We start from the raw sequence: 24,918 nt of genomic DNA on the forward strand, positions 1-24,918 counted from the left end.
CACAATCGCTTACATGCTGAAACTGTATGTATGAACCAAACATGATGAGCTACCAACACATAGACTCTTTCGACCAATGAATAAGCACTATTCACCTGTTTTCACACAAATTGCAGATTTGTGAACCGTTTTTGCAAAATCCTAAATACAAGTATATCTATACAGCAGAGTAAGATCATGTTTTCATGTAGAGAGCAGTCATTCAGTATACAGAACTCAAATCATTACAACTAAACACAATTAACACACAGTCTTCAGGATATAAACAATACCAAGCTTTACTGTTCAACGAACAATCAGATGCATAAAAGGGCCGCAGGGGAGTTGACATGTTTTAGAACAGTGGATGCCAACAATGAGGAGAGAGCTAGAAGAAGAGAAAGAGTGTGGATGAGAGGAGGTAGATGAGGATGAGGAAGAGGAAGGGCATGAATTTTTATCTCTAATGAAATTTATAGAACCTTAGTTGACCATGTTCTTGTCCATGTAATGACAATGAGGGAAGCTGGACAGAGAGAGCAGCCAAAATTGAACTGCTTTTCTACTGCATCTACCATTGTCTCCCACCTGATGAAAGCAGAGGGGGACTATGATTTGGTCCATTCGTTCATTGTTTGTCATTTGCTACATTATTATGTGTCTGCCACAAGGTGGCAAAAAGCGGTGTTGCCACTGACTGACCCAAGAGTGGCACTGCATTGTTGGTGCAGGACAACATGTTTACTATTTGCCTGTTTAAAGAAGAAAATAGGTCATTTACTGTTATCAAAAAGTACTGTACTCTGCTCTCTTACCAGCTGTATGCTCTACTGTATTACTGTATGGAACTGAGTGTACAGTGGACAGTTGAAATTAATAATATGATCACATGAATTTGAGATATGTATTCATACTTTGTCAAAATGGATAACGATAATGAAATTCACTGACCTGTAAAATGAAGTGTCACCATAATTTACATGAACTGTATATATATTTTAATGCTGAAGTTACTTATGTAAGAAAGTACATAAAAACGGGTGCTACTTGAAAAGTCAGGGGATCACCAAAGTGATTACAATTCATCCTGAGGGGGACATGAATGTCTAGATCACATTTCTTGGCAGTTCTCCAAAAGTTTATGTTTTAATCAAAATCACAAATGTGAACCTCATGGTGGTGCTAGAGGAAGAGAAAGGGGATCACCAAAGTAATTAGGATACATCATCTGGGAACCATGAATGTCTGTACAAAATATTGCGCCAATCCATTAAGATATTTCACAAGTGAAAAGTGATAAATGTGACCTGCTGGTGGCGCTAGATGAAAATTCAGAGGATCACCAGAGTTATTAAGATTCATCCCCTTTGTAGGATAGATATCAGTACTATATGCCATGGCAATCCAGTTTATAGTTATTGAGATATTTCAAGTGGACAGACAGACAGGTCAACATTGCCATGAGCCTAGAGCTATGCTACAAGCAATAAAAAGTGAAGCGATAATAAAGAAGAATTAAAGACAAAGAGAAAGAGGAAATGTATTAGAAAAGGGTCACAGTGTTACAGACATTTAGAGTGAGTTTAAAATTTGTTTAAAAAGTACAAAATTACACAATATGACATAATGTTATATCATTCTTATATATTTGCAAATGAACCATCTAGAGCTGAAACAATTCATCAATTAATTGATCAATTGAAAATTGGCAACAATATAATCATTTTTAAGAAAAAATGACAAAAGTTGTGTGTGAAAAATTGTTAATTTTCTATTTTAGTAAAACTAAAACTAAGTATATTTGTGTTTTTGAGTGCTGGTTGAACAAAATAAAAAAAAAGAATATGACACATTTCTTTCTGGGAAATTGTGATGGGCTTGTTTGCTTTTTTAATCAAGAGAATCATAAAAACAAAATCGTTAGTTGCAGCTCTAAATGAAGCATCCATGTGACAGCAGCATGAAAGCCGTAACTGCTGGGTTTGCACACACAGTTGCTGGTTGGCTTCCCTTCTGAAAAGCTCTGCCAAGTCAAGGGTGATTGCTTTGGTTCATGTGCCGCTTCATGGTCATCAGCTCTCAGTGAGAGAATGCGGAGGCAGGAATTCAGCACCATGGACAGCTCCATGGTTCCACCACTTACACTGTTGGTCCAGTCAGCTCTTCCCTCCAAGTCAATAAATCAAAGACACACTAATCCAATAATTGACCTTCAAAAGATTGGACGACTATCCTGGCTGCCAATCTGGTGGTGATGGGTCAGATCTAATAAGAGGCTTTGATTTGTGGACCACCAGTTTTGTCCTTTGACTGGGTCAATGTGCAAGCTGATTGTGGGACTGTGTAGCGGTGCCATACATAACAACATTTATGCCACACTCTTTTACAGCAGTATCAGCTACACAGAATAAGGCTGTAACCACATTTCAAAATGTCTGTTAGAGAAATGTGTCTTGTTATACAAATATTATTGCAGGACTTTAACAAATGTATGACCACACAATGACGATATCAGGCAATTAGGAAGGCCTTTGAGTGGCATTTAGCAATTAGCACCTCGCTCTGGGTTGATATTCAACAAACACCTGAGGCAGGTATTTCCCTCCTCTGTAACACCTTGTGTTCTGTGTGTTTGCACATGCCTCTTCATGTGCTGCTGCTAAGCCAGGCAAGCGGATCAGTGATGCTGAAGTTGAGAGCCTCTGACACAGCAGAGTGAAAGCCATAGTGGGGGAGAAAAGCACATCACGTCGCCCCTTCCGGCATGTCTGACGCACAGTGCAGTCATGCTCATTCTGCTGGTCTCCATGGCAACCATGAGATGTGAAGGCGGCGCAGGGAAATGGCTGCAGTGGAGGCTCTGTAGACAGAGCTCTTCCTTTCCTTGCCATGGTAACAGTGACAGGAGGTGAATATATAGTGATCTCCGCACAGAGCCAATTCCACAGCCAGTAAAACCTCATAGTGAGGTGTTTCATGTGAGGGTTTTGAATGTCCACAGCACGCAGTGTGTGGGTGATGTGGAAACTGAGCTCTGAACACTCATTAATGCAAAAAAAAGCCAGCAAGTGAGAAAAATTGATAACTGTGAAGTCCAAGCATCGTCTGTTGAAATCAAATGACAGTGCTTAGCCAAAAGCCACTTGGTGGAGTGCCGAAACTGAAGCAGCACTCCTCAGACAGGCACAGTAATAACTAGAAATAATTAACCTTGTCACATATCTCTTCTGGATGTTCAATCACAGAGACAACTCTTCCTATTCCTATATTTCTTCTGTTCTGTCTGTCTCTATCTCTGACGTATTCTTACTGATGATACTGCTCATTTGTGAGCTTTTCTCACCGACAGCCTACCTTTGGGGCCTGCCAAACTAAAGCTGCAGTGACTAAACACGTAATTACTGCCTGTAGAGACAGCCAGGACTGGCACTCCTGGCAGAGCTTGAACTGCTTGCATTCCCCTACCATTTTAGTTTTATCCAGGCATGGAGAAACCAAGACAAAAGAAAAGATCAGAGTAATTTTAAGACATCTTCTCAGTCATGCGTCAGTGCAGGTGATACCTAATTTCAGCCAATTTAGCGGTGAAGGTGACAACAGAGCAGATGCCCTCTGCAGACTCGCAGTCATCACAGATGGTATCTCTGTCAGAGTCTGGATGTGCGTGATTTCAGGGTTCAGGTTGTCTCAGACAGCAGTCACAGTTTTGAGAGCTGCCACCTCTGAAGCTGAGAGATGTGTCCAACAGAGGATGCAGCCAGAAGCCAATCTCCATGGATAAACATGGAAGAGTTCTGTACTCAAAATTTTGATCTACAGCATATTACTGCAGTACTGCAGTCTGTTGCCTCTAAATATGTACGGGATATTGAGACAATTTTTTTTCATCATACAGATTCTCTATGACAGAGCTGACTTACCGGAGAAAGACACACATGGAGACTTTTAGCTACTGTACAACAAGCAATAAAACATCTAAACCTGAAGTATGACAGTGTGTTATAAAATTCAACTTAAGTAATGGTCTAATCACTCTGGTTGCCATGATCTGTATTAGCTGGGTGAAACAATCTGTGTGCAGGAGGAAAGAGTCCTGCAGTGCTAATGGTTGGACAGTCTCAGTGGCAGTGCTGCTGCCATCAAGTGGAGCTCTGAGGAACTAACTCCCCAAATGAGGCCAGATGTCACACCTGCTAAATGACCTCTCACCACGATATGTGTAAGTATAACTTACACATATCAACACTACGCTGACTTTTCTTTATCTCTGCCATTAATATAGAGTCAGTGTAAACAGGCCTTGAGTCGCTTTCTGAAGCACACAACATTCATGCAGAGATCTGAATTATTTACTAAGTGCACTGCAACATGCTTACCTTTTGTGCATCTTCCCATTTCTCCTTATTTTCCTCCTCCAAGAGGTTGCTGATGATTTGAAAGAAGTTCTGTGGAGATGATGAAAGGGAGAATACGTAATACACCCACACACAAGTGTTGCACTGCAGCAAGATGCTTTTAAAATCATGATACATAAACACTAGGCAGTCAGAAAGGACTGCTATGGATAAAATACTGTACTGACATTCCTGCAGGAAATCAGGGATTTTTACAGGGGAATAATAATGGTCCCTGCAGGGCTCAGTAGCACCAAGAAATTTCCCACTGAACCCATCAGAGAAAAGATGGAATTTGTGGATCAGCTCTTACAAAAATACACCTTGAACCCCTGCAGCTTTCAGCAAAGATTTAACACTAGAGGAGAGAAGCACAAGCTGCAATCAGAAAAAAAGATGAAAGGGAATGTTTGAGCAGCTGTGTGGATTGTCTTCTTCGGCAGTGGAAAGCAGGGGCTGCTTGGGGTGCATGCCTGCAGTAGTAATAGGACCCCTGTCTGATCTTTAGCCTTGTTATTTCGTCTGGTCTACAATGTGCCTGAGGGAGTGGCTCTCTCTTGACACAGGCTATCTTGTTTTCTACTTGAATGCTTATGCTCCCTCTGGTGGTAATGTGCCCACTTTAACACTGCATTAGCGCAGAGACACACGGAGGGGGTGGGCTGGCTGACTGCTCTCCTGTCTGCCCACACACACTATAGAGCTCTCACAATAACCAGAGACAGGATGCTTTCCTCATCTCATACATTTTCAATGGTGGGAAAATGACTGAATGGGCTCTGGGTTGCGCATCCATGGCCAACACATTTGGGTTTTATATCTGGAGAATGTAAGCAGCAGACCATACACCTTCCATCCGGTGGAGATTGTGACTACATGTGCATGTAACCAGCAGCAAACTAAGTAAAAGAACATCCCTGACATTCTGTAGTCCAAATACCACCGAGCTTTGGAAGTGCATAATTAAGTGAGGTGACCATTTTGGCAATTTAATTATTTAACTGAATTACAAGCTGTCTGCCAATGAAATCCTATCTCATATACTGGTGGCATGTCTAATATCACTGATCTTAATACTACGTATGTATGTCCCCTTTCTTTATGTACTTTAATTTATTTTTTTTCCCATGCCCCCTCCTTCAAATTTGAAAAACAGTTTAACACCTAACAATATGGGTATATTGTGATGTTAAAAGGATCCGGTAAAACATTTTCATATCTAAAATATTGATACTGGTTAGCAGATCCTGTGCAGTGTTATGGTGCTTTAAAACTCACTGAACTTTCACATTATTAAAGCAGAAAATTATTTCTATTTCCATACAGGAACCGGCTGATGGGCCAGACACATACTTTTCTAATTTTCTGGCGCTACTACTTGGAACTCTGTGCAGAAGAATGGCAGCAAAATGAGCTTAATATAGTAACAAAGCGAGATTAGAAACTCACAACAGAACTATAATGGAGAATTAGGTTTTTCATTAACATAACAAATGAACATACAATATTCAATACTTGCTCTGCTGTTACCACCAAATAGCGAGTAACAATTATTTCCTTCCCATTTAGTTCACTCTAAATGGGAAGCCAAACACATGCAGAGACATACTCACACAAAAACACTGAAACAACAACATACACAAATTGTAATGCTGGCAAAGAGCAACACAAAGAGACCCGAGAAGGGTGTCTTTGAAAATGACTCGGCTCTGAGGACATAAATTATCTTATTGGGGATGGAGGTGGAGCTTTAGCTATAATCTCCATCATCCTATTGACATAAAGAGGATCAAGACTGCAGTCAACCCAAACATGATGAGATGAAACAGCTTAGGATGTGGAGGAGATCTCTTGATACAATAGAGCCACAGGGTGTGTTTGTCAGCCTTTGTGCTATTTCAAACACATTAGAAGATGGTTTCTCTCATATATTATAGTGTTGGTAGTAAGATGTATCAAATAATACCAATGTTACAAATATTATTATCTAATTTTTGTCGAAATAGATACATTTGTAAGCCACATTTCAGTAGGATTTAAATGTATTTAAAAGAAGATCCACATCCATGTACATGTTAAAATAAACACACTTGCTGTCCACTCACTTGCACATCATCTGAAGATGGCTCATAGCTAGCTCTCTTGAAGGTCTCGGTCACATTGCGAAGGATCTCCACAGAAGACAGCAGGTCACCAGCATAGAAATTCCTCCTCTGGGTGAGGTCCAGCAGGTTTTTCGTGACCTGGGACATCCCATCTCCCGCCAGCATCCTCTGGCCCTTTGCAAGGTGCCCCTGAACCTCCAAAAACAGGAGAAGACAGAACTTGGGGCATCGGTGTCCTCTGCATGTTTGTGAGATAAACACTAAGCTACACATTGGAGTAAATGGAGTGCATAAAATCAAGAAGAAAGACTCCTCTCTCTAAGGCCCTTTATGTGACACTTATATCTAAGCCAGGCCGAAATGTATTCTGCCTGGCGGATGTTTTGAAATGAACCAATATGAATGAAAGAGTTAATTGGAGCAGAAGACACACATTTAGGCAGAAATTGCACAGTGAAATGACATTTCACATCATTGCACATGGTTTATGTTCATAAATACGCATTCACAAGTGCAGCACTATATGTGCTATCTCAGCTCACCTGAATTATTTTATTTTTAATGGTGATGGAGAGTCACCAAAATTACCTTTTTCAGTAGATGGGCCAGTGTGTTCCCAGGCTACAGGCTAACACACTAATGCAAACATTTATTTTAAAAAGATCTTTAAAACGAACTCACACTTTAATGAAAAGTTGTTCTTTTTTTCTGTGATCCAAATGTCCCATCATACATGCAATAAAAAAAGCTCAGATGGAGTTCTTTTGGGTAAGAACTAATTCTGTTAAGAACAAGATTTGCCATTCAATGAGTTTCCCTAACTTTTTAACATGATTTCTTTTTGGTGCAATCCTTCTTATGAATAAAAACATTCAATTGTAATGTATTGTAACAGATTTAAAAGGCAGTAAAGTACAGGTACAAAATAACACTTATTTATACATAAAAGTGTGAAAGTACAACATGCTTCTTATTTACAATTTAAATGACAATTATGAATTGTTTCCTCTATGTGTGCATAGGGAATTTGGGGAATTCTAACATATCAAATGTAGTGACAAACAGATGGGAACATGCCAGAAACTCAAAATCAAAAAGGTGAAGGGCTTGGAGATGACCATTCATTACATTAAAAAAAATGCCGTAATTAGTGTTTCAATTTGCTACTCTATTGAAAGTGCTTAATCTTTGGCTACAGTGTGATGAGGATGGGGAAAACACTAGGGAGGTAATTTATGCATTGGAAACAGAGGCTGTGAGAGGGAGCTGACTTTGCACCTACTGATTGCTGCAAGTATCTGAATTCATTTGTTATGCATCGAGCATAGCTTGGCTGCTCCCAGAAGGCCATACCACGGTGATCCAAAGAGCAGCGTCGACTAGTGGTGCCTGTAGAAGGGAAGGAGACAGCGACAGATTTGGAGAGGAGAAAAAGCAAGGGAGGGATAAGAAGGGAGATGAGGATGCAGGCGTAGAGTTTAAGGGGGGGGATTAAGACCAAAGGAGAGGCAAAAGAAAGGCAGATGAAAGTAGTGTGGAGGGAGTTGGATACAGGAAAAGGAGAAAGACAAAAATAGGAGAGGGAGACAGAAATATTAATTCTTTTTCAGACTTATCATCCCCATTTTTGTTGCCCATCATTCACCATCAAAATTTGATGTTGCCTATTCTTTCGCAGTGGAGTTGAAGCATATTATAGAAAGAGGGACAGAGAGGTTTCTGGAAGGAAAGTGCTGCAGTATTTGAACAGAATTGTTTTTTTATATTAGTGGCACAGTCCCGTGCCTTTCAATATATGCAGTGTGTGCTGTGTTAATACAACTAACAGTGGCTTATCCAAGCATGCAGCAGCTCAGCTGTGATAGCTGTCAGGCATTTAAACAGTGATCCCGAAATAGAAGAACCACCCAATATCCACCCACATCGCCACACACATCCTACATAGGGGTCCAACATCACACCTTCCCAGCTGTCAACCTGGTGGAGTGCACTTCACACATCACCCCACCGCTCCAACACAGGTGCTTGACATCCTGAGGAAAACTCCCACAGTACAAAACATTTCCCCTGGCATCCGCGCTTCACATAAACCTTTGCTATCTCTTGTTCTCTTTCTCTCACTCTCTGTCTTTCACACACTAACACACACAGACAGAGACAGATCAAAACCACACCTCTTATGCCCACCTTCTCCACAGCAACTACTACCTGGTGCACTGAAGCCATGAGTGCACACAAAACACTGCTATATGCCAGGAGCGCCCATGCGGCACCCTGAGACAACCCAGAGGGCCGCAGGAGAGGCCCACTGCTTTACACCGTGTTGAGCATCTGTCTCCCTCCAAACTGGCCTCACCTGGGTGATTTTATTTGCTTTCATAATCCAGGCTCCTGCCATTAAAGATGCCAGCATTCAACAGTACATTTTTCACAGATTTATTTGATCATCTGTTTGGCCCTTACACTCAGAAAAGTATTTAAAAAAAAGTGTATTTTATGATGACTCAAGAAATTAGAGATTCACTTGAGTGTTTTTGTTCTGACATTCCTAAAGGTCATTGTAAACTGAGGAAGACTGTGTGCTTTAAGTGGGAAAAGATACAAAGCAGTCAGAAAAGCTAATATTCAAAAGCTGTTTTTAAATGACAAGTATTAAAGTAACTTATAGATGTGCCTCTTGTTTGTCTCATTGATTGGAAAAATGAGTTTAAGGAGTTTCAGAATGACTTTTTTAAAGCAAGGTTTTGACCCTCTGATAACCCATAGCTGACTGCTTTCATTTTAGTATTATATGATGTTGCAATTTTAATGTGAATTCAGCAGGATTGGAAGATACAAATTGCCCAAGGCCAAAATCATTTTAATATGAGATGCCTGGACCTGAGCTCATTTTTTTTTGTTTACACAAACAGTTTTGCCAGGAAAAAAAAAAAATCATGAATTTAGAAAAAAAAAAAAATCATGGTTGTGGTTTATTAGCTGTATAAAATAAAACCTAGTACAGTACCACACTCAGTAGTATTTCATCATAAAAATGTCTACAAGTTGTTTTAGGCACTCATGGGAGCAACAGTAAAAGTTGCATCCCACACTCAGTGGACAGAGTGAAACACATCTGTGTCATCCCTTATTGTACATGTAACACACAAACATGTCATTTTATTTAGAGTGATTTAGAACTTGATTCCTCTGTGCTTTGATCCGTGTTGGTGGTGGGATCAAACAGGGTCAGAGACGGCAACGTGATTCTTTCACTGTGATTCTGCACCAGTCCGACATCTGTCCTTGCATCATCAGTGATGTATGTAGAGTAGGTTGAGTATGAAATATAGGTCAGTGGAAATGTGCTTGATCAAACCCAAGGCTGCACTCCACTGAAGCATTGACCTGTCGCTGTCCGGTTTTACAGCATCCTCTACTTGGCTACCATTAGAGGAGAATTTTTATTTAAACAGTCCGCCTAAGACATGTCTACAAATAATGAGAAGACCTTTAGTGGACTTAATGTGTATTATATTACATATATTACACCGGTAAAAGTAAAAACCTTGCATTCTGGTGATAGTATTAATTCACTGAATGTATTAATATCACCAATAAAATTACCACCTTCATTCTAAAGGATGGCGTCTCATTTGTTTGTTTAGAGTACATGATCATTTTTCTCTGCATTAACAAGTGAAGAGTTTGTTTAATAGCTTGTGGTTCTGTTGCTCTAATAGCTCCCTCTTTCAGCTGGGTGACTTGAACTTTAATTGATAATTGAAATTTGAAGCACTCATTAGACAGGCACATAAATTAGAACACATGAACTTTTTTCGTGTAAATCCTCCACTGCAAAGTAAACTCCTGAATTACGGTATCAGTGGAATACAATTAGCATGCTTTTATTTAAAATATATAGTGGAGTAAAGGCATAAAGGATGACAAAATAAATTAGGAATTCATGAATAGTAAAAAAAAATATACATGTGTGGAAGTGCTGGAGTACATTCCACTACTGGTGCTCTCTATTGATATTTAGTGAATCTTATGACATACTTGTAATTTCCTTTATTTCAAACTGTAAAAAAATAGAGTTAATGAGATCTTTACGGTTCAAGAAATTCAGGAATCTAAATTTTCAGATAGTTTTTTCGTCATTTTTGTCCTTTTTGTGGTTTGATTTAGCTTTACACAGTAACTGAGAGTCACCCAGTCTGACATCAGGGTAGTTTGACTAATTACACAGGGGGCTGTTGTAAATGTACTTTGTGTGTTTATCAATGTATGATCCTTTGTCTGAGTGATATGAAGCGAATGAGTTCATCTGCTGTGTGTATCTATCCTCTGTGATCTCGACTTTTCCTCCCTTCTCGCCTCTGGTGGCAGTTGTCATCCACGATGACCGAGACAGTGCTGACGTCCCTGCACTGGGTGCTGTTCCTATGATGACCTTGATGATGACAGTGACTATACGGCTGAGTAGGTGCTGATACCCCTAACACATTTGGATGCTTTATCCAAGCAGTCTTACTGCATTCATGTCGCACATTTTGTTGTGTTGCCTCTGCTGATCAATATTTCATCTCTGTTTACCCACTCTCAGCAGCCTTTACATGTCTGACTGTCCTGGAACTGTAAGGCCTTTGGTTTCTCTTTTTTTTCATTGAGGGTTTTGTGGGTTTGACCTTGATCTAAATACAAGTCAAATGTTGAGAGGTTTCATTTCATTCATTGTTTCATAATATGGGCTTTGTGGAGGCACCTCAGACTGGAACTGTGATTAATAGCTTTACAAATAAACTTGACCTGACCTGAACTGTTCTCCATCATGGTCTTTATCCAGTGGTCAATGCCAGCTGTGACAGGAGGATGCGTCAAGCTTAAACGTGAAATATGTCTGCTATCTGTTATTTTACCCTTTTATCATGGCACTGGTTCTCTACTGCACTACTACAGCTTTCATCATCGAGTTCTTATACATACATATTGACCACCAGCAAGGTCTGGATACACTGGAACATTTCCTTAACAACAGACCAGTAAGAACACACTCTCCCACTTTCCTAGTTGATTTGGCCTCCTTTGTTCTTAAGAGAAACTACTTTTTTAACAACATACCATACCTCCAAACTGCAATGGGCACTAAAATGGCACCTAGTTTTGTCTGTCCTTTTGTTGGTCAGTTGGAAGAACAAATGCTGTATGAACCACAAAAAAAAAACCTTTTTCCCTTTTATTATTTCTTGGAGGTGTTATATTGATTATGTGTTTTTACTTTGGAAAAGACCGATCCCCACTCTATTAGAGTTTTTACAGTTTCTAAATGGTGACTTTGCAGTCCTGAGGTTCACACTTAACTACAGCTTTGAAGACACTAAATTTCTCGATATAAATGTAACAAAGAAAGATGAAGTCCTCTCTTCCTCTCTTTACACCAAACCTACAAATCGGAATACACTTGTTCATGCTGAACGCTTTCATCCCATCCCTCTTAACAAAAGTCTACCTGTCAGTCAACTCACTAGACTGAAAAGAATATGCGATGTTCCAGAACAATATGATAAGAGTAAAGAAGAGATGTTATCCAAATTTAGAGAAGGAAAATACCAAGAAGACTGTATCTGCAAGCTAAAAAAATCCTCCAAATCTAAGCCACACCTTATTTACTGCACCACATTCATCCCTAAAACTAAGAGCATCAAGGACATCATTTTAAAACATTGGCATATTCTTCAGAATGACTCATCCTTGCAAGAAACCTTTAAAGATCTACCTACAGTAGCTTTTAAAAGAGGAAGAAACACAAGGGATAGGGTTGTTAGAGCATGTCAGCATTCTGAAGTCCTGAACAGTAAGCTCACAACTAAACCTCTTCAAGGCAACTAAGTGTGGAGCCTGCATAAATTACCAATATACCAAAAACCTTAAGTCTTTTAACCACTAACTTAACTTAACTTACCAATAGAAAAACAAATAACATTAAGGACTTTATTACCTGTAAAACAAAAAATGTTGTCTATATGATACAGTGTCCATGTGGTAAAATAATATAGATGAAACATATTGTTCCTTTAGCTGAACATAGGAGCTCCATTAAGAGGAATGATGTCAAGATGTAACAGTCCTGTTGCAAGACATTTCAATGAAAAGCAACATCACATTTCATCTCTATTTTTTGAAGTGATTAAGTCCAGCCAAAGAGGTGGTAATGTCAATTTTCTCAGGAAAAAGATAGAAGCATTTTATATTTTCTATTTCAAAAGTTTATCTCCGGGGGCATGAATGAGGACTTCTCATCTAATGAGTTTTTATAATGGTTCTTAAATACCTCTCATTTATGTGGTTTTGTAGTGATTTTTATGATTTTTTTAATGAATTTTTTATTGTGTATCTTGTTGCTCTTCCTACTCTTTCTATATATAGCACTTTATAACACATTTTTTAAATTTAAGTGTTTTTAAAGTATGCCACATAAAATAGGCATATCTTGGGTTAATGCCTCTTCTGTACAAACTCAAGTACCACCCCTTAGTTGCAATTCTCCAGTTAATTCTCCAGCAAAATATGGTGTCACCCATGTCCCTTACTGGACACTCTCCTTGCCTCTCTGCCAGTCTGGGACAACAACTGGCCTGAAGCCACATAACCATATACCCAACCCATTTTTGTAGGTGCCCCATTGGATGATATGAGTGTGGATGTATATGATTAGTTGTCTTTTAAATTCTTTTTACCTTCTTTAATTTGTTTCTGCCTTCATATCTACCCTATTTAAATGTTGTTTGTAATGTGTTTCATGATGACCCTAATGAAGGCCATAAGCCGAAACATGGTCTAGCAATAAAATTGTACTTCCAGTGTTGCTGGAGTTTTGACCTCATTAAAAATAATAGCGCATAGACTACAGCAATGGCGTACATCTCTGTATTGCAGCAGTCAATACTACCTATGTAACAACATCTAAATTCAGTAGCATATGTGAACTATTTATGGGATAAAGTTATCTTTAAAGCCCAGGGTCCACTAAAGCAGAGGTTCTCAACTGGTCTCACTCTGGGACCCATATTTTCCCATGGTCATTAAGTCGCGACCCACTTTTATAGAATTCAAACCAAGCAAATTTATTTTTCAAAAATATCCTTTGAAAACACACATATGTCACCTTTTTTTTAAACATAAATACATATATTTACATGTACAAAGTGCATTTCAGAGCACATTATTAAGAAACTGAGGAGGACAATGACAACTGCATGTACACTAAGATAAATATCAAAACTGCACAAAATAAATAAGGCCACAAAATTAGATATTATGGCAAAAATCATAATCACAATTATTTTGGTCAATATTGAGATCACGATTATTTAACATGACATTTACTTTTTGACTCTCATTTTTGCCGATTGCCAATGCCGATATATGCACATATTTTTTCCACCTGGCTGAGGAGACTATTACACATGCAATCATAGATTGTACTAATGATCAAGAAAGACAATATATAAGAGAAGAACTTAGGAAGACTAGAGTTCAGCATTAAAACTTTAATGATCCTGCCAAGTGGGTGGAGCAGTAGTTTTCTTTGAGTTTATTAGACAGACAGGATTAATGTGTAGGATTTAATCTTTGGTCCACAGTCCGAAGCAGAAGGTGGCAGTAATACACATAATACGATGGTTGCCAACCGCTGATATAAACTAAAAAGGAGAAGAAGAAAAAGTTTTTTCAAACAGAGTGGTACATCTTGTCAGCCGAGGGGTTTCCCATCTGTGCAGCCCAACACCGCAGCACCTCAACGGACTATTACATCCCGACGGCCCCGGTGTTTCCTCCGCAGGCTCCACTTCACTCAGCCAGTTTGTTATTCAGGTTAAAGTGGGAAGAGCAGCTGAGTGAAGTGCAGCCTGCGGAGGGTGGCCAAAATCGTAATCGAAAATAAAAATCGAGTAATCGCACAGCCCTATTTCATACTCTGAGTTGCAAGCACTTCACTATATATCACACACTGGGCTTTCTATCCCTTTTTATCCTCAGTGTACGAAAATCCACATTTTAAATACTCCGGGTCATATTTCACTTCGCCATCTTGCCTCTGAACGTCAACACAAACTTAAAGTGAACGTCAATCAAATGATGGTTACCATGGCTACGGCGCAAGACTGCTGCACATCTCTGATCCATGCCTGTCAAAATATATTATTTTCAAAATAAAAGACAAGTCCAACATCCGATGCGTATTAAATATTATTTATTTATTTTTGACCAGCTGTCCGCGACCCACCCAGAACGGATCTGCGACCCACTTTTGGGTCGCAACCCACCAGTTGAGAATTACTGCACTAAAGTATAGCTTCTATTTCCTTTAGACTTCCTTTTTATACATATAATTAATTAATGCGATACTGCTCAGTAAAGAATACTAATGAGTTTCACTGTATAAAAGGAGTCAAGTGTCTCATCCAGACTGACTGACCTGAATCTGACACATAAAGTAGAGACATGTTTTTGTTTAATCAGTAAAGATGTTAAATTTCCCTCCACATCGTACAGGAAGAAAAAAACAAAACAAATCACAAAAAAAACTCTCACTGAGAGCTGGGAATAGCTTGTAGCAGCAAACAGTTATTATCCATAAAAGTAATGTCAAGCCGGAGAAGTAATGTCATGCTAGTAAATCTTACTCTGCGTAACTTTGCTGCAGGTACAGTAAGCCATCTGTGAATGACAGAGTGTTTGCTACTACATCTAGTTTGCCAGCTAGCCATTTTATGGTTGTGGAAGAAATGCCAATTGAAAACACCTTCCATTTTTTACAACAGCTTACCGTGTCAAACCAACACGTAGCTTTAGCAGCCAACAGCGCCACATTGTCTTGCTGTCTGTTTGTTACCAAACTGGCCTTCAACAACAACAAAAGTAACCTGTATCACTGCAGCTTTATCAGAGATTGCCTCCATGTTTAGCCTCTCCTTCCCTTTTCTCTTCTTTTTTCTTCCTTTCGAGAACAGAGTGTTATTCTCACCCTGTTACACCTCCTCTGCTCTAATGCTCTTCTCTCTGTGCACATATTAAAGCTTCTGCTTAATGTCTGAAAACAGACCTCGGTGTGTTTTCTTAAGCAATGCTCTCAGAGTCACAGTACCCTTTTTTTTTTTCCCAACCACTGCACAAGCTGCGAGCTGACGGGTGCAGCCATGAGTTACCTCACAGCATGTGGAAATAGGAAGAAGGGATATGTGCTTCCTCCTCAGATGTGGAACCAGGATCTTGGCACCAGATATAATTTCATTATCATGATGTTTTGCAGATTTTACGCACCATGCAAAGATTAGGCAGGGAACTTAAAAACGAAAGGCGTGTTATATAACTTCTATACTGAAGGGCAGCTTACTCATAATGTAGCCTGCAAAATTAGTAATATTGTGATGTGTATTATAACAGTGATACAATGCTACTTGTGAGAAATTGCAGGGTAATTTGCTGGCATCACGGGCATGACAGTACTGCCACTTTCAAGTGACAGACACTTGATGGCAAATCACTGTGATTCAAACAACCATTCATTGAAAATAAGTCAAAATTTAAGTCAATCACGCTTTTGAATAGTTCAGCAAAAGACTGACTCCACACCATACATATTGAAATGTATTTCAGTATGGCTCTTTTTATTTAATCTTAACGCATGCAAGAGAGGCAATAATAATTTGTCTATGCAAAGATAAGAAAAGATGGATCAAGATATCAGACATATTGCTCTTGTCCTTACCTGTGGCATTTGGTGGGCATCTGTTGAAGGCCAGTTCCCCTGAAGGTGTCCGTCTCCACACCATTGACACTGCATAGTCCTCCGGACAAATCTCATATGGTGCTGCAAAACAAAGTGGTACAACATCAATGCAAAGAGCCTTTCAGAATTTCCAATGTGATGCAACAGTTTCTCCATATTACATATGAGGAGGTATGGAAATATAGGAGATCAAAGCCGTATAGTGTTGGTGAACATGAGTTTTCTGTGCGAGAATTTTAATAAAATGTACCTTCTTCTTCAGTCATAACTTTGGTGTGATTTAATGCTACATGATTTGAATAATAATAAAACAATAAAAGTTTCTCATGTTTTGTTTTTTTTTTGGAACTCTGCTTCCTTACTTCAGAGAATAGAAAGTATTAAGTGACTTTATGTTTAAGACTTCACTTCAAAAAGAGATTATTTTGAAGATCGCTCAACAAGCTTTGATGATACTTGCATGTCAATTTCTTCATTTACTGGAAAATATTCATACTCATTCATTCCTCCCCCTGTATCCGCTTATCTGCATCTGCTCTGCAGATTGTGTTTTAACTGATTTTATGTAACAAGACATGCCATTTCACTCCACAGAGATAATTATCTCCCCGCTTTCATTCAGTTTCTTGGTGGCCACTGCAGTTTTAAGTCCTACAGAGCAATTATCCTTTGGCTCACCTGGACATCGTTGGTCACTGCACTTCCGGACTTCCTCTCCAGTGCCATCACACTGTTGCCCAGTCACTGCTGCCCCCTGACACACCCGGGCTCGCCTCTGCCAACCACCATCACAGGACTTAGAGCAGCCGCTCCACGGACCCCAAGGATTCCACTGGCCGTTAGCTACAACAGAATCATCCTCAGTTAGAAACAGATACTCTCGAGGCATCCAATTTGCCAATAAACGAATAGATATCAACTAAGATGATACAGCACTATGTGCGATACTTATCTTGTGCTATTCAAGCTTTTAATTAGTATGAGACATCTAAGATATTAGATTTGATTACATTTATTTCCTTTGCTATCCATGTATTCAGTTTACAGATTCAGTATGATGGTGATGGTCCAAATATGAACAAGATTACTCTGAATAATCAGGAGGATGTGTGTTTTATGGCTGAAGAAGCTTTTCTGTGAGTGGTGATTATTCGCCTCACTTTGCCAATATGAAAACGCATTTATGCTGAAGTTTCCAAAATCAGCAGCATGTTTTATGCCCTTGTAATGAACACTGTTAAATTGTGCATTAGAAAAAAAAAGAAAACAGATGCTTCCCTTCAGCAGTGTAGTAAATCACATGCCCTTGTCTGAACGGAAAGGTACAACACCCTGTGAGCAGGAAACACACTCCTTTTCATTTTAACCTACGCTTACCCCCTCCTTCACACGTGTGGGTCTATTTAATGTCCTACAACTAACCTCTGTCAGTATTGCCTCCGGAAGAAAGAAAAAAAACAGAAACCACTGTGACCTGTTGGCTAAAACTATCCGCAAGACATTGATCAATTCCCAGCAGATAGTGAAACCTCTGCTCTGGAATCAGAGCAGCTGATTCCTCAGATAGATGCATCCTCGTGTGTTTTCGAAGAGTTCATTGTGTCAGCAGTCCTGGAGAAATTGATTAAAATCCTGTACAGGCATTTATTGTAATAACTAATCAGTTTGTTTACTTTATTCTGGTTTGTTTCATATTTTACAGAATACTTGTTAAATTAAGACTAAACTTGACTATTTCTGTAACATATAGGGTTTTCCTTGAACTCCTTTTTTCTTTTGTTCCACAAAGCAAGGCACTTCCTCTAGTAGGCATGGACATCATGCCGACATGGTAAATTATGGTAAGACTGTATTGTTCTACTAATGTTTGATCTCTCACCTTGGAGACAAACAAGAATTGCTAAATACGTAGGTAGGCCTCATTAAATGAATAAATTGCATAATGCATCCTCTCACTGTGAAGCAAACAACAGCATCTCCTGGTTCATTACCATATACACAAATTGAAAAATATGCATTCACAAGCTACTTCAGTGGTCCACAAGAGTATGAGGCTGGCTGACTGGTTACACAACAGTCCCACTGACTTTCAAAATTTGAGAGGAACCTCTTTGCCACACACATACCAATGAAATGAAAAAAAAATCCCAGCTGTTTTACACTGCTGCAGTGAAAATTGCATCAGGAGATTATGAGAGTGCTCAGGCCTTTCATATGATCAGACAATTCAAAGCCTGATGGGGACCACTAAGCTGACATCTTTGAGCCTCTAATACATCTATGGTGTTGACAGACAGTTTGGACAGCTAACCCTGAATTATGAGAAAGGCATACAGTATATCTAACTGGATTTTACAAATCCAATTGATAGAGCATGGTCTTAAACATTATTCTTGATTCTTACAACACAGCTTTGATTCTTGATACAGAGCTTTTTCAGGGCACACTAGACAGAGAGAACAGCTCAGTAAAGTCCAGCTCCACATGTAATCTACAATTGATAGTAATGTTGATGGCAGTCATGATTGTAATAACGATGATGACAATATGGGACGGGCTGTTTTTCTTTGTCTCTCTTCTCCCCATTTCAAATGATAATTTCGAATTTAGACATCAAAGCGGATATAGAATTAAGAGGCTCAGGATTTTACCTGTGCAGTCAGGATTATGGCACTCTCTGCTTTCTGCCCAGTGACCGCGACACTCAGATCCCCCATGGGCGGCCGCTGAGCACTGCCTGGTCCTCTGCTGAGTGCCATTGGCACAGGTCACCGAGCAATCGCTCCAAGAGCTCCACTCCTGCCACTGTCCGTCCACTGAGGCACCAACCACAACCCAACAAGCATGTCCCAAGTGAAGGGAAAAAGAGGGCAGACAGAAATGGGAGGAGATATTCAGATCACTATTCTCTCTCAGATTGAAAGCCAATATATAACAGACATTATGTGGAAAGAAAAGAATTGTATAAATACTTGTGAATTTCGGAGAATTGCATTGCAGCTGGCTTTCTGCTTTAGTTTTTCACAGGTTAAAAGTTCTCAAAATAGCCAACGGCAAAAGGAAAATAAAACATGAAAAGTATTTCGGTAGAATATCTTCATATTAAGATTTAGATTATTAAAATATCAAAGGCACAAAGTGCAGAGTACTCAAACTGTTTGTTAGCTGCCTTTCATTTCCCTTGTCTGGGCCGAGGGAAAGCATCTGGGATTGAGTGGTTTTTTACCGAGTCTGTTACCAGAGCAAAGCTAACATTTACTGTGAGGAAAAACTCATCATCACTAATCTGCTTACCATTCATAGGCAATTGCGGGTAAGTGATTTTGACGTCAGTATTACAGTATTGACTCTCAACAGGGTTTCCTAAACCACATTATTGTGTAAGCACTATTACTTTAAATGCACCACAAACCCTGTATTCATTCAGATCATTTACTCACCTTTGCAGAACAGTATTGAATAATGATTATATATCTGTATGTAAGGTAAACTGCTTCCATCCAGAATTGATCTTTCGAAATGAGTTTATTATAATTATCTTTATGATTTGACCTTTCTTATCTATCCATCATCATGTCGTCAGGGATAATAGTTAATATTGTTATTTTTTAAATAGCAGAGGGATGATACCTGGGCATAGGGCTATGTTGCAAAGCTTAGTCTGGGTCTCAGGTCCGTCACAGGCCCTGCCTCCATGCTGGGGAGGGGCACACATCCTAGTCCTAGTGCGGTGACCTCGGCCACACGTGAATGAGCACAGGCTCCACGGTGACCACTCCTCCCATACACCGTGTACTGCGGGCACAGAAAAGGCGTCAGGCCTAATCAATGTCTCTGCCTGCGCTACAGCATAAACAAACCCATCACTAACTGCACGGAGCCATAAAGGAAATAAAATCAATCAAAATAATTTGCAACAAATCTAATGTAAATGAAACACTGAGCACACAGACAGTGTGGGGCTTCACAAACCCTCAGCCACAAGCATCTGTCACCTCTTTACATTTAGCATTCATTAGCAGACTTCAGTGTGTTGACAGTAATTATAGATGATACCTCATAAACAATACTTTATACAATCGTGCAGAATACAGTATAAGAGAAATGTCACTCTTTGACATGGCAGTTTCAACTTAATAGCAACCACAAGAAGTCAGGCTCTCTAAGTGAAGGTGAGGGTGACATGCAGCAGGTCTGCACAATTTCATAGTATGTTGAGTCTTCTTGGTTGACTGAAAATCTAATAGCAGTGGAGTCGACCTGCAGGTTAATGTGGGATGACAATGGTTCTGCAAATCTGTCATTACTCCAACATACTAATAATGATTATACACACAGCAGACATCCCCGAGCCTGGTTCCACACCTCTGAATAACCAGCCACATTTTACATTTCATTGAGTGATTGGTAATGAAATGGCCATTCAGTCTAAATATCAGGCTAGATAGCCCAAGTCCAAAAGAAAGCTTATTTTAAAAAAAGAAGAAAAAAAAGAGATAATTAATTTGTAATTTTCAAAAAGTATCCCCACAGCACATGTGTACGTCTGTGCAAATAATGCTAGAAAGGCTCCCAAAGCTTGCAATTATTTTTAAAATAATTCTTAATCCCATGTGGCATGTTGTTATTTTTGGATGCTTGGGACATACTGCTACTACAATCATTCAATCAAAATATTAAAACCTACATTAGAAAAATACATGAAAAACAACATCAATAAGATGTCCCATTTTCAAAGTTTTGATCTTTATATAAACACAAATTTTATTAACCTTTTTTAAAAGAATATTTTTGGCATGATTTGAGTTTCTGATGATTCCCTGCATTCCCCTGTATGCTTATTTTACATCACTGCAGATCATTTTCTAACAGGTTTATCTCTGAAATATAATGCTACTGATAAATTTGTCATTCTTCTTCATCTCAGTAGCTTATCAAATTATTATAGAGGTGTTGACAGGAGGTCATGACAAAAGTGCAGCTTTAAAGCCATGTTTTTTCTCCATTTTTTTAAAACAATGGCTGGCAAAAGGCATCATTCCTCTCACATTTTGATTTTGTGTGTAAGCTTAACTGGATTCTGGTTGACAGATGGTGCGTCTTCATAGAACTGCAGAGAATATTTGCTGTTGGCTCAGAGTTTTACTTTGGAGAGGGAAATATGGAAATCAGAGAAGCAGACAGAAGTAAGATACCTCCTGTCTTCTCTTGGCACTTGCAGTGTTCCAAATCGTTCACAGTGATATGAAATGATGAACACACCTCTTTCAAAATGTGAAAGTTTAACCCTTGATACTAGCCTCTGAAGCAACTGCTGGCTTCTTGATCTCATAGATAAAGTACATTTGCTGACAGAATTATAAGCTCCAAAATGAACTTTGGTTGGATGGAGATTGTATCAAATCCAAATCACAGAAGTATGTGTTGACTAAAGATATGTCGTGCACAAAACAATTATAGCAGCTAAGATGGTGCACACGATTATGCCAGGTAAATGACAGTGTTTTAATATACATTTGAGGCCATTCCAAGATTGAGGCCATTCCAAGATTGAGCCACAAAGTAAAGGGCAGACTGTATGAAGATTAGCTGCGGACACAATTTATCTGATAGCCTTTTATCATCTGTTGATTGCAAATGGAATTGCCTGACTACTTTGTGCACAAGGAATTGATGGTTCCTCTTCAGAGGGGTCTCTATCCACAGCTTGCGCAGAGGCTTAAAGTTACTGCAGCACAATAGTTGGATCTCAGAATCAGTCGCAGAGTAGTTGGATGTTGGGATCAAGCTGATGGTCCACCACGAGGCGAGCTACTGTCTGTCCCAGCCCCCTTCCCCTAGGCCCTGCTTTGATGCTCTTAGCTAAGTGTCCCACGGTGGCCAAAGCATTTACTTTGCAAAATTCGAGTTCAAAGCAGGCACAGACACCACAGCTAGCAATGATGGAATAGGATTCCTCTTCTTTGTGTGTTTTCTCTCTGAGCTGCAGCCATTTATTTAGAGGGACAGCCATGAGCAATCGCATTATGGTGCTAGAGGTGAAATTCTTGAACCAGCACAAGATGGTGGACAAAAGCGAATGCATTTCACAAGAATGTTTTCATTAATTTGTGGTAAGCTGAGATTTGGTTGGCCTTCTCACTCATATTTTTTCATACCAGCGAGGTTTTACCTTTTTAACCTGCCAAAGTGTGCCAAACTGTATTGACCATACAGTATTTATTTTGTTGTTTAGTTACATCTCTTTTTTGTTACAGAGCAATCCTACAGTCAACTCCACACTAGGGAAACATTGGTTCTTCTTTTGACTACTCATAAAGCTGCAGTTCAAAGGAAAAAGGGAAACAATCAAGCTGCAATACTGCATTTGGCTCTTACAACAGCACATTCACAATGCCAAAAATAAAAATTAAAAACACAATCCTTAATGAATTGTTTTGGTTCTCTGGTCACAACTCACAATCAAAATTAAGCATTTTAAAATACTGTGCCAACAGAAAAAGTCTGTTCATACTTGTACTCAAATTGCAACTTATTATTGTTTCTTTGGTAAATATTAAAAGAATAAACTTTTCCAGTCTTTGCCTTTGATTTACACTCTTAATAAATTTGGTATATTTCCAACATGATTGTCAGTTTTGTGCAACTGTGTTCTAAAAGCACTGGACCATTTTCTATTCTTCAGACATCAGGCAACATCTAAGTGATTAATATGTCATATTTTTAGACTGAACTCTCCAGAGTTTTCTGCTGATAAATATATGCTTTTGTAGATACCTGTCATTTGTTGGCCTATGTTTTGTATCCATGGAGGATATTGCTTCTTATGTTAATTACCCAGTTTTTTCTTCTGCTTATTTTCATAAAATCATTGCTGCAGGTGATGCAAAACATATTAAATCCTGCATACCACCCAAACATACCAGTTTATAAGCAGGTATTTAGTAAAGCAATAATAAAGACCATTATGAATTGACTCAGGTGTTCAGTATGTCAATTGGTGATACTCTTTTCTAAATGCAAAAATATAAAGTGTTGTTGCATGTTCAAGCTATTGGAATGGTTTAACTTCTATGCAACAGATAAGGTGGCATTCTTCTATCTATTTTACAATTATGTTGCATAAAACTGCACTAGCCATGTTCATAGCAGTGAAGAAAACAGCCATTTTCAATGATTTCAATAGTATCTGTGCATGGCAGCTACAGTAACGTTATGGTTCAAGTAACTATAGTTAAACCTGCACTAACATATTTATTGGCCACTTGGGGGCATTTAAAATGATCTGTAAACACAACACTAACATTTTATCTCACCTTATAAATTGATATATGGCACTTGTTAGCAAACCCTCCTTTTAGCTTTGTTTTTGGTCTACTTTCCTTACCAGAGGAAAATATCTGGCTGCTTAGCTGATAAATGTTCCACTATCCTTACAAGCTAGCCACTAAATTTGTCCACTTGGCGTTTGGTGGTGCAGGCAGTGTACAGTGCATTTTGGAGCTTTTTTGTTGTGATTAGCTGCCTGCCATGAGAGTGGTGAGAACCAAATCAGTCAAAGTTGTGGACTAAAACCAAAACAATGAGCTGAAAGATGTTAAAACTGGAACTACTGGAAGGACAACTGATAATATTGATTATATCCACCTTAACTATAGGTAACTAAAACTACTTGGTTAAAAGTTGTTTTAGTTGCCTATAAAAGGAGGATAGTTATGTCATGATTATATATTAACAAAGTCCAATGTTAATTGTTAGTATGAGAGTTTAAGTCAGGGGCAATGCCTTTCCAACTTCAACAAGCTTTATTCTATGCAATAAAAACATCTCCCTAATCTTGTATTTGCATTGAATGATGGCATTTGACATAAACAGCGTACTGCAAAAATATCAACACAATTGATAACAAGTGAGCTGCTTTCCTTCTACAAAATGTGTGATGTAGAATTCAAAAAGACATAACAAATATCCCTAGGTGCTACCTGTTGGGTTAAAAAGGGGGACTGGCATCATAAAGCAGAACTGTATTTTGGCATGTGCACTGTGTTGGATGTATTGCAACCAAACTTGTAGGGAGGCCCATAATTTATAACAGCATGCCCGATCTCAGCCTGCAGCGCCTGAAATATTGTTCACAGTTTATGTTGATATTTTCAGTAATGATGATTGAAAGATTGGGGTCCTTCTTTTTAGACTGAAAGTGATGTCTCTAAATTAGGCATACTCTGTTTTAGAAATATCTTTCCACTTTGGCATACTACAAGCTGTTTGAAGAAAGTGAATCGATCAGTCTGCCTTAAAGAATATTAGATATATACCCCGTGCTTCATGTGGAACCATGCCAGTTGGGATTTTTTTCCCCATTTGTTTCCATAACTCAGTGAGGTTAGTGCTTCATCAGCTCAATTTTAGAGAACGACTTGCGAAAATATGCTATGATCCCAGTGCTAGGTTTTTAATATAAATGAGTGAAGAGAAACACCATTATTTGTCAGATATTACAGACAATTCAATTTAATGAGGCTGCAAGACTATGATCTATCTAAAAACTCATGAGACAATACAATAAATTAGGAATAATGGCATTTTGGAAATTACAAAGACTTTCATCTGAACTCTCCCTCTCTCATTTTCAGTTAAAATTAAAAGTTCTAACAGTCTTACT

General features: G+C 38.9%; 1 protein-coding gene across 2 annotated transcripts in view; it reads right to left on the reverse strand.

Moving 5' to 3' along the window:
• Window positions 1–24,918, reverse strand: part of adgrb3 (adhesion G protein-coupled receptor B3) — a 124,109-nt gene that overhangs the window by 47,267 nt on the left and 51,924 nt on the right. For both annotated transcript variants that reach the window (XM_044373726.1, XM_044373725.1), the window contains exons 5-11: window positions 19,884–20,048; window positions 18,905–19,069; window positions 16,932–17,096; window positions 16,233–16,334; window positions 7,761–7,867; window positions 6,479–6,673; window positions 4,356–4,424 (exon numbers count right to left, since the gene is read on the reverse strand). In XM_044373726.1, the coding sequence (XP_044229661.1) occupies window positions 4,356–4,424; window positions 6,479–6,673; window positions 7,761–7,867; window positions 16,233–16,334; window positions 16,932–17,096; window positions 18,905–19,069; window positions 19,884–20,048 (968 nt within the window). The remainder of the gene's footprint in view (window positions 1–4,355; window positions 4,425–6,478; window positions 6,674–7,760; window positions 7,868–16,232; window positions 16,335–16,931; window positions 17,097–18,904; window positions 19,070–19,883; window positions 20,049–24,918) is intronic.

The sequence above is a fragment of the Thunnus albacares genome, chromosome 14 (assembly GCF_914725855.1).
Source record: "Thunnus albacares chromosome 14, fThuAlb1.1, whole genome shotgun sequence".
Classification (NCBI taxonomy): Eukaryota; Metazoa; Chordata; class Actinopteri; order Scombriformes; family Scombridae; genus Thunnus; species Thunnus albacares.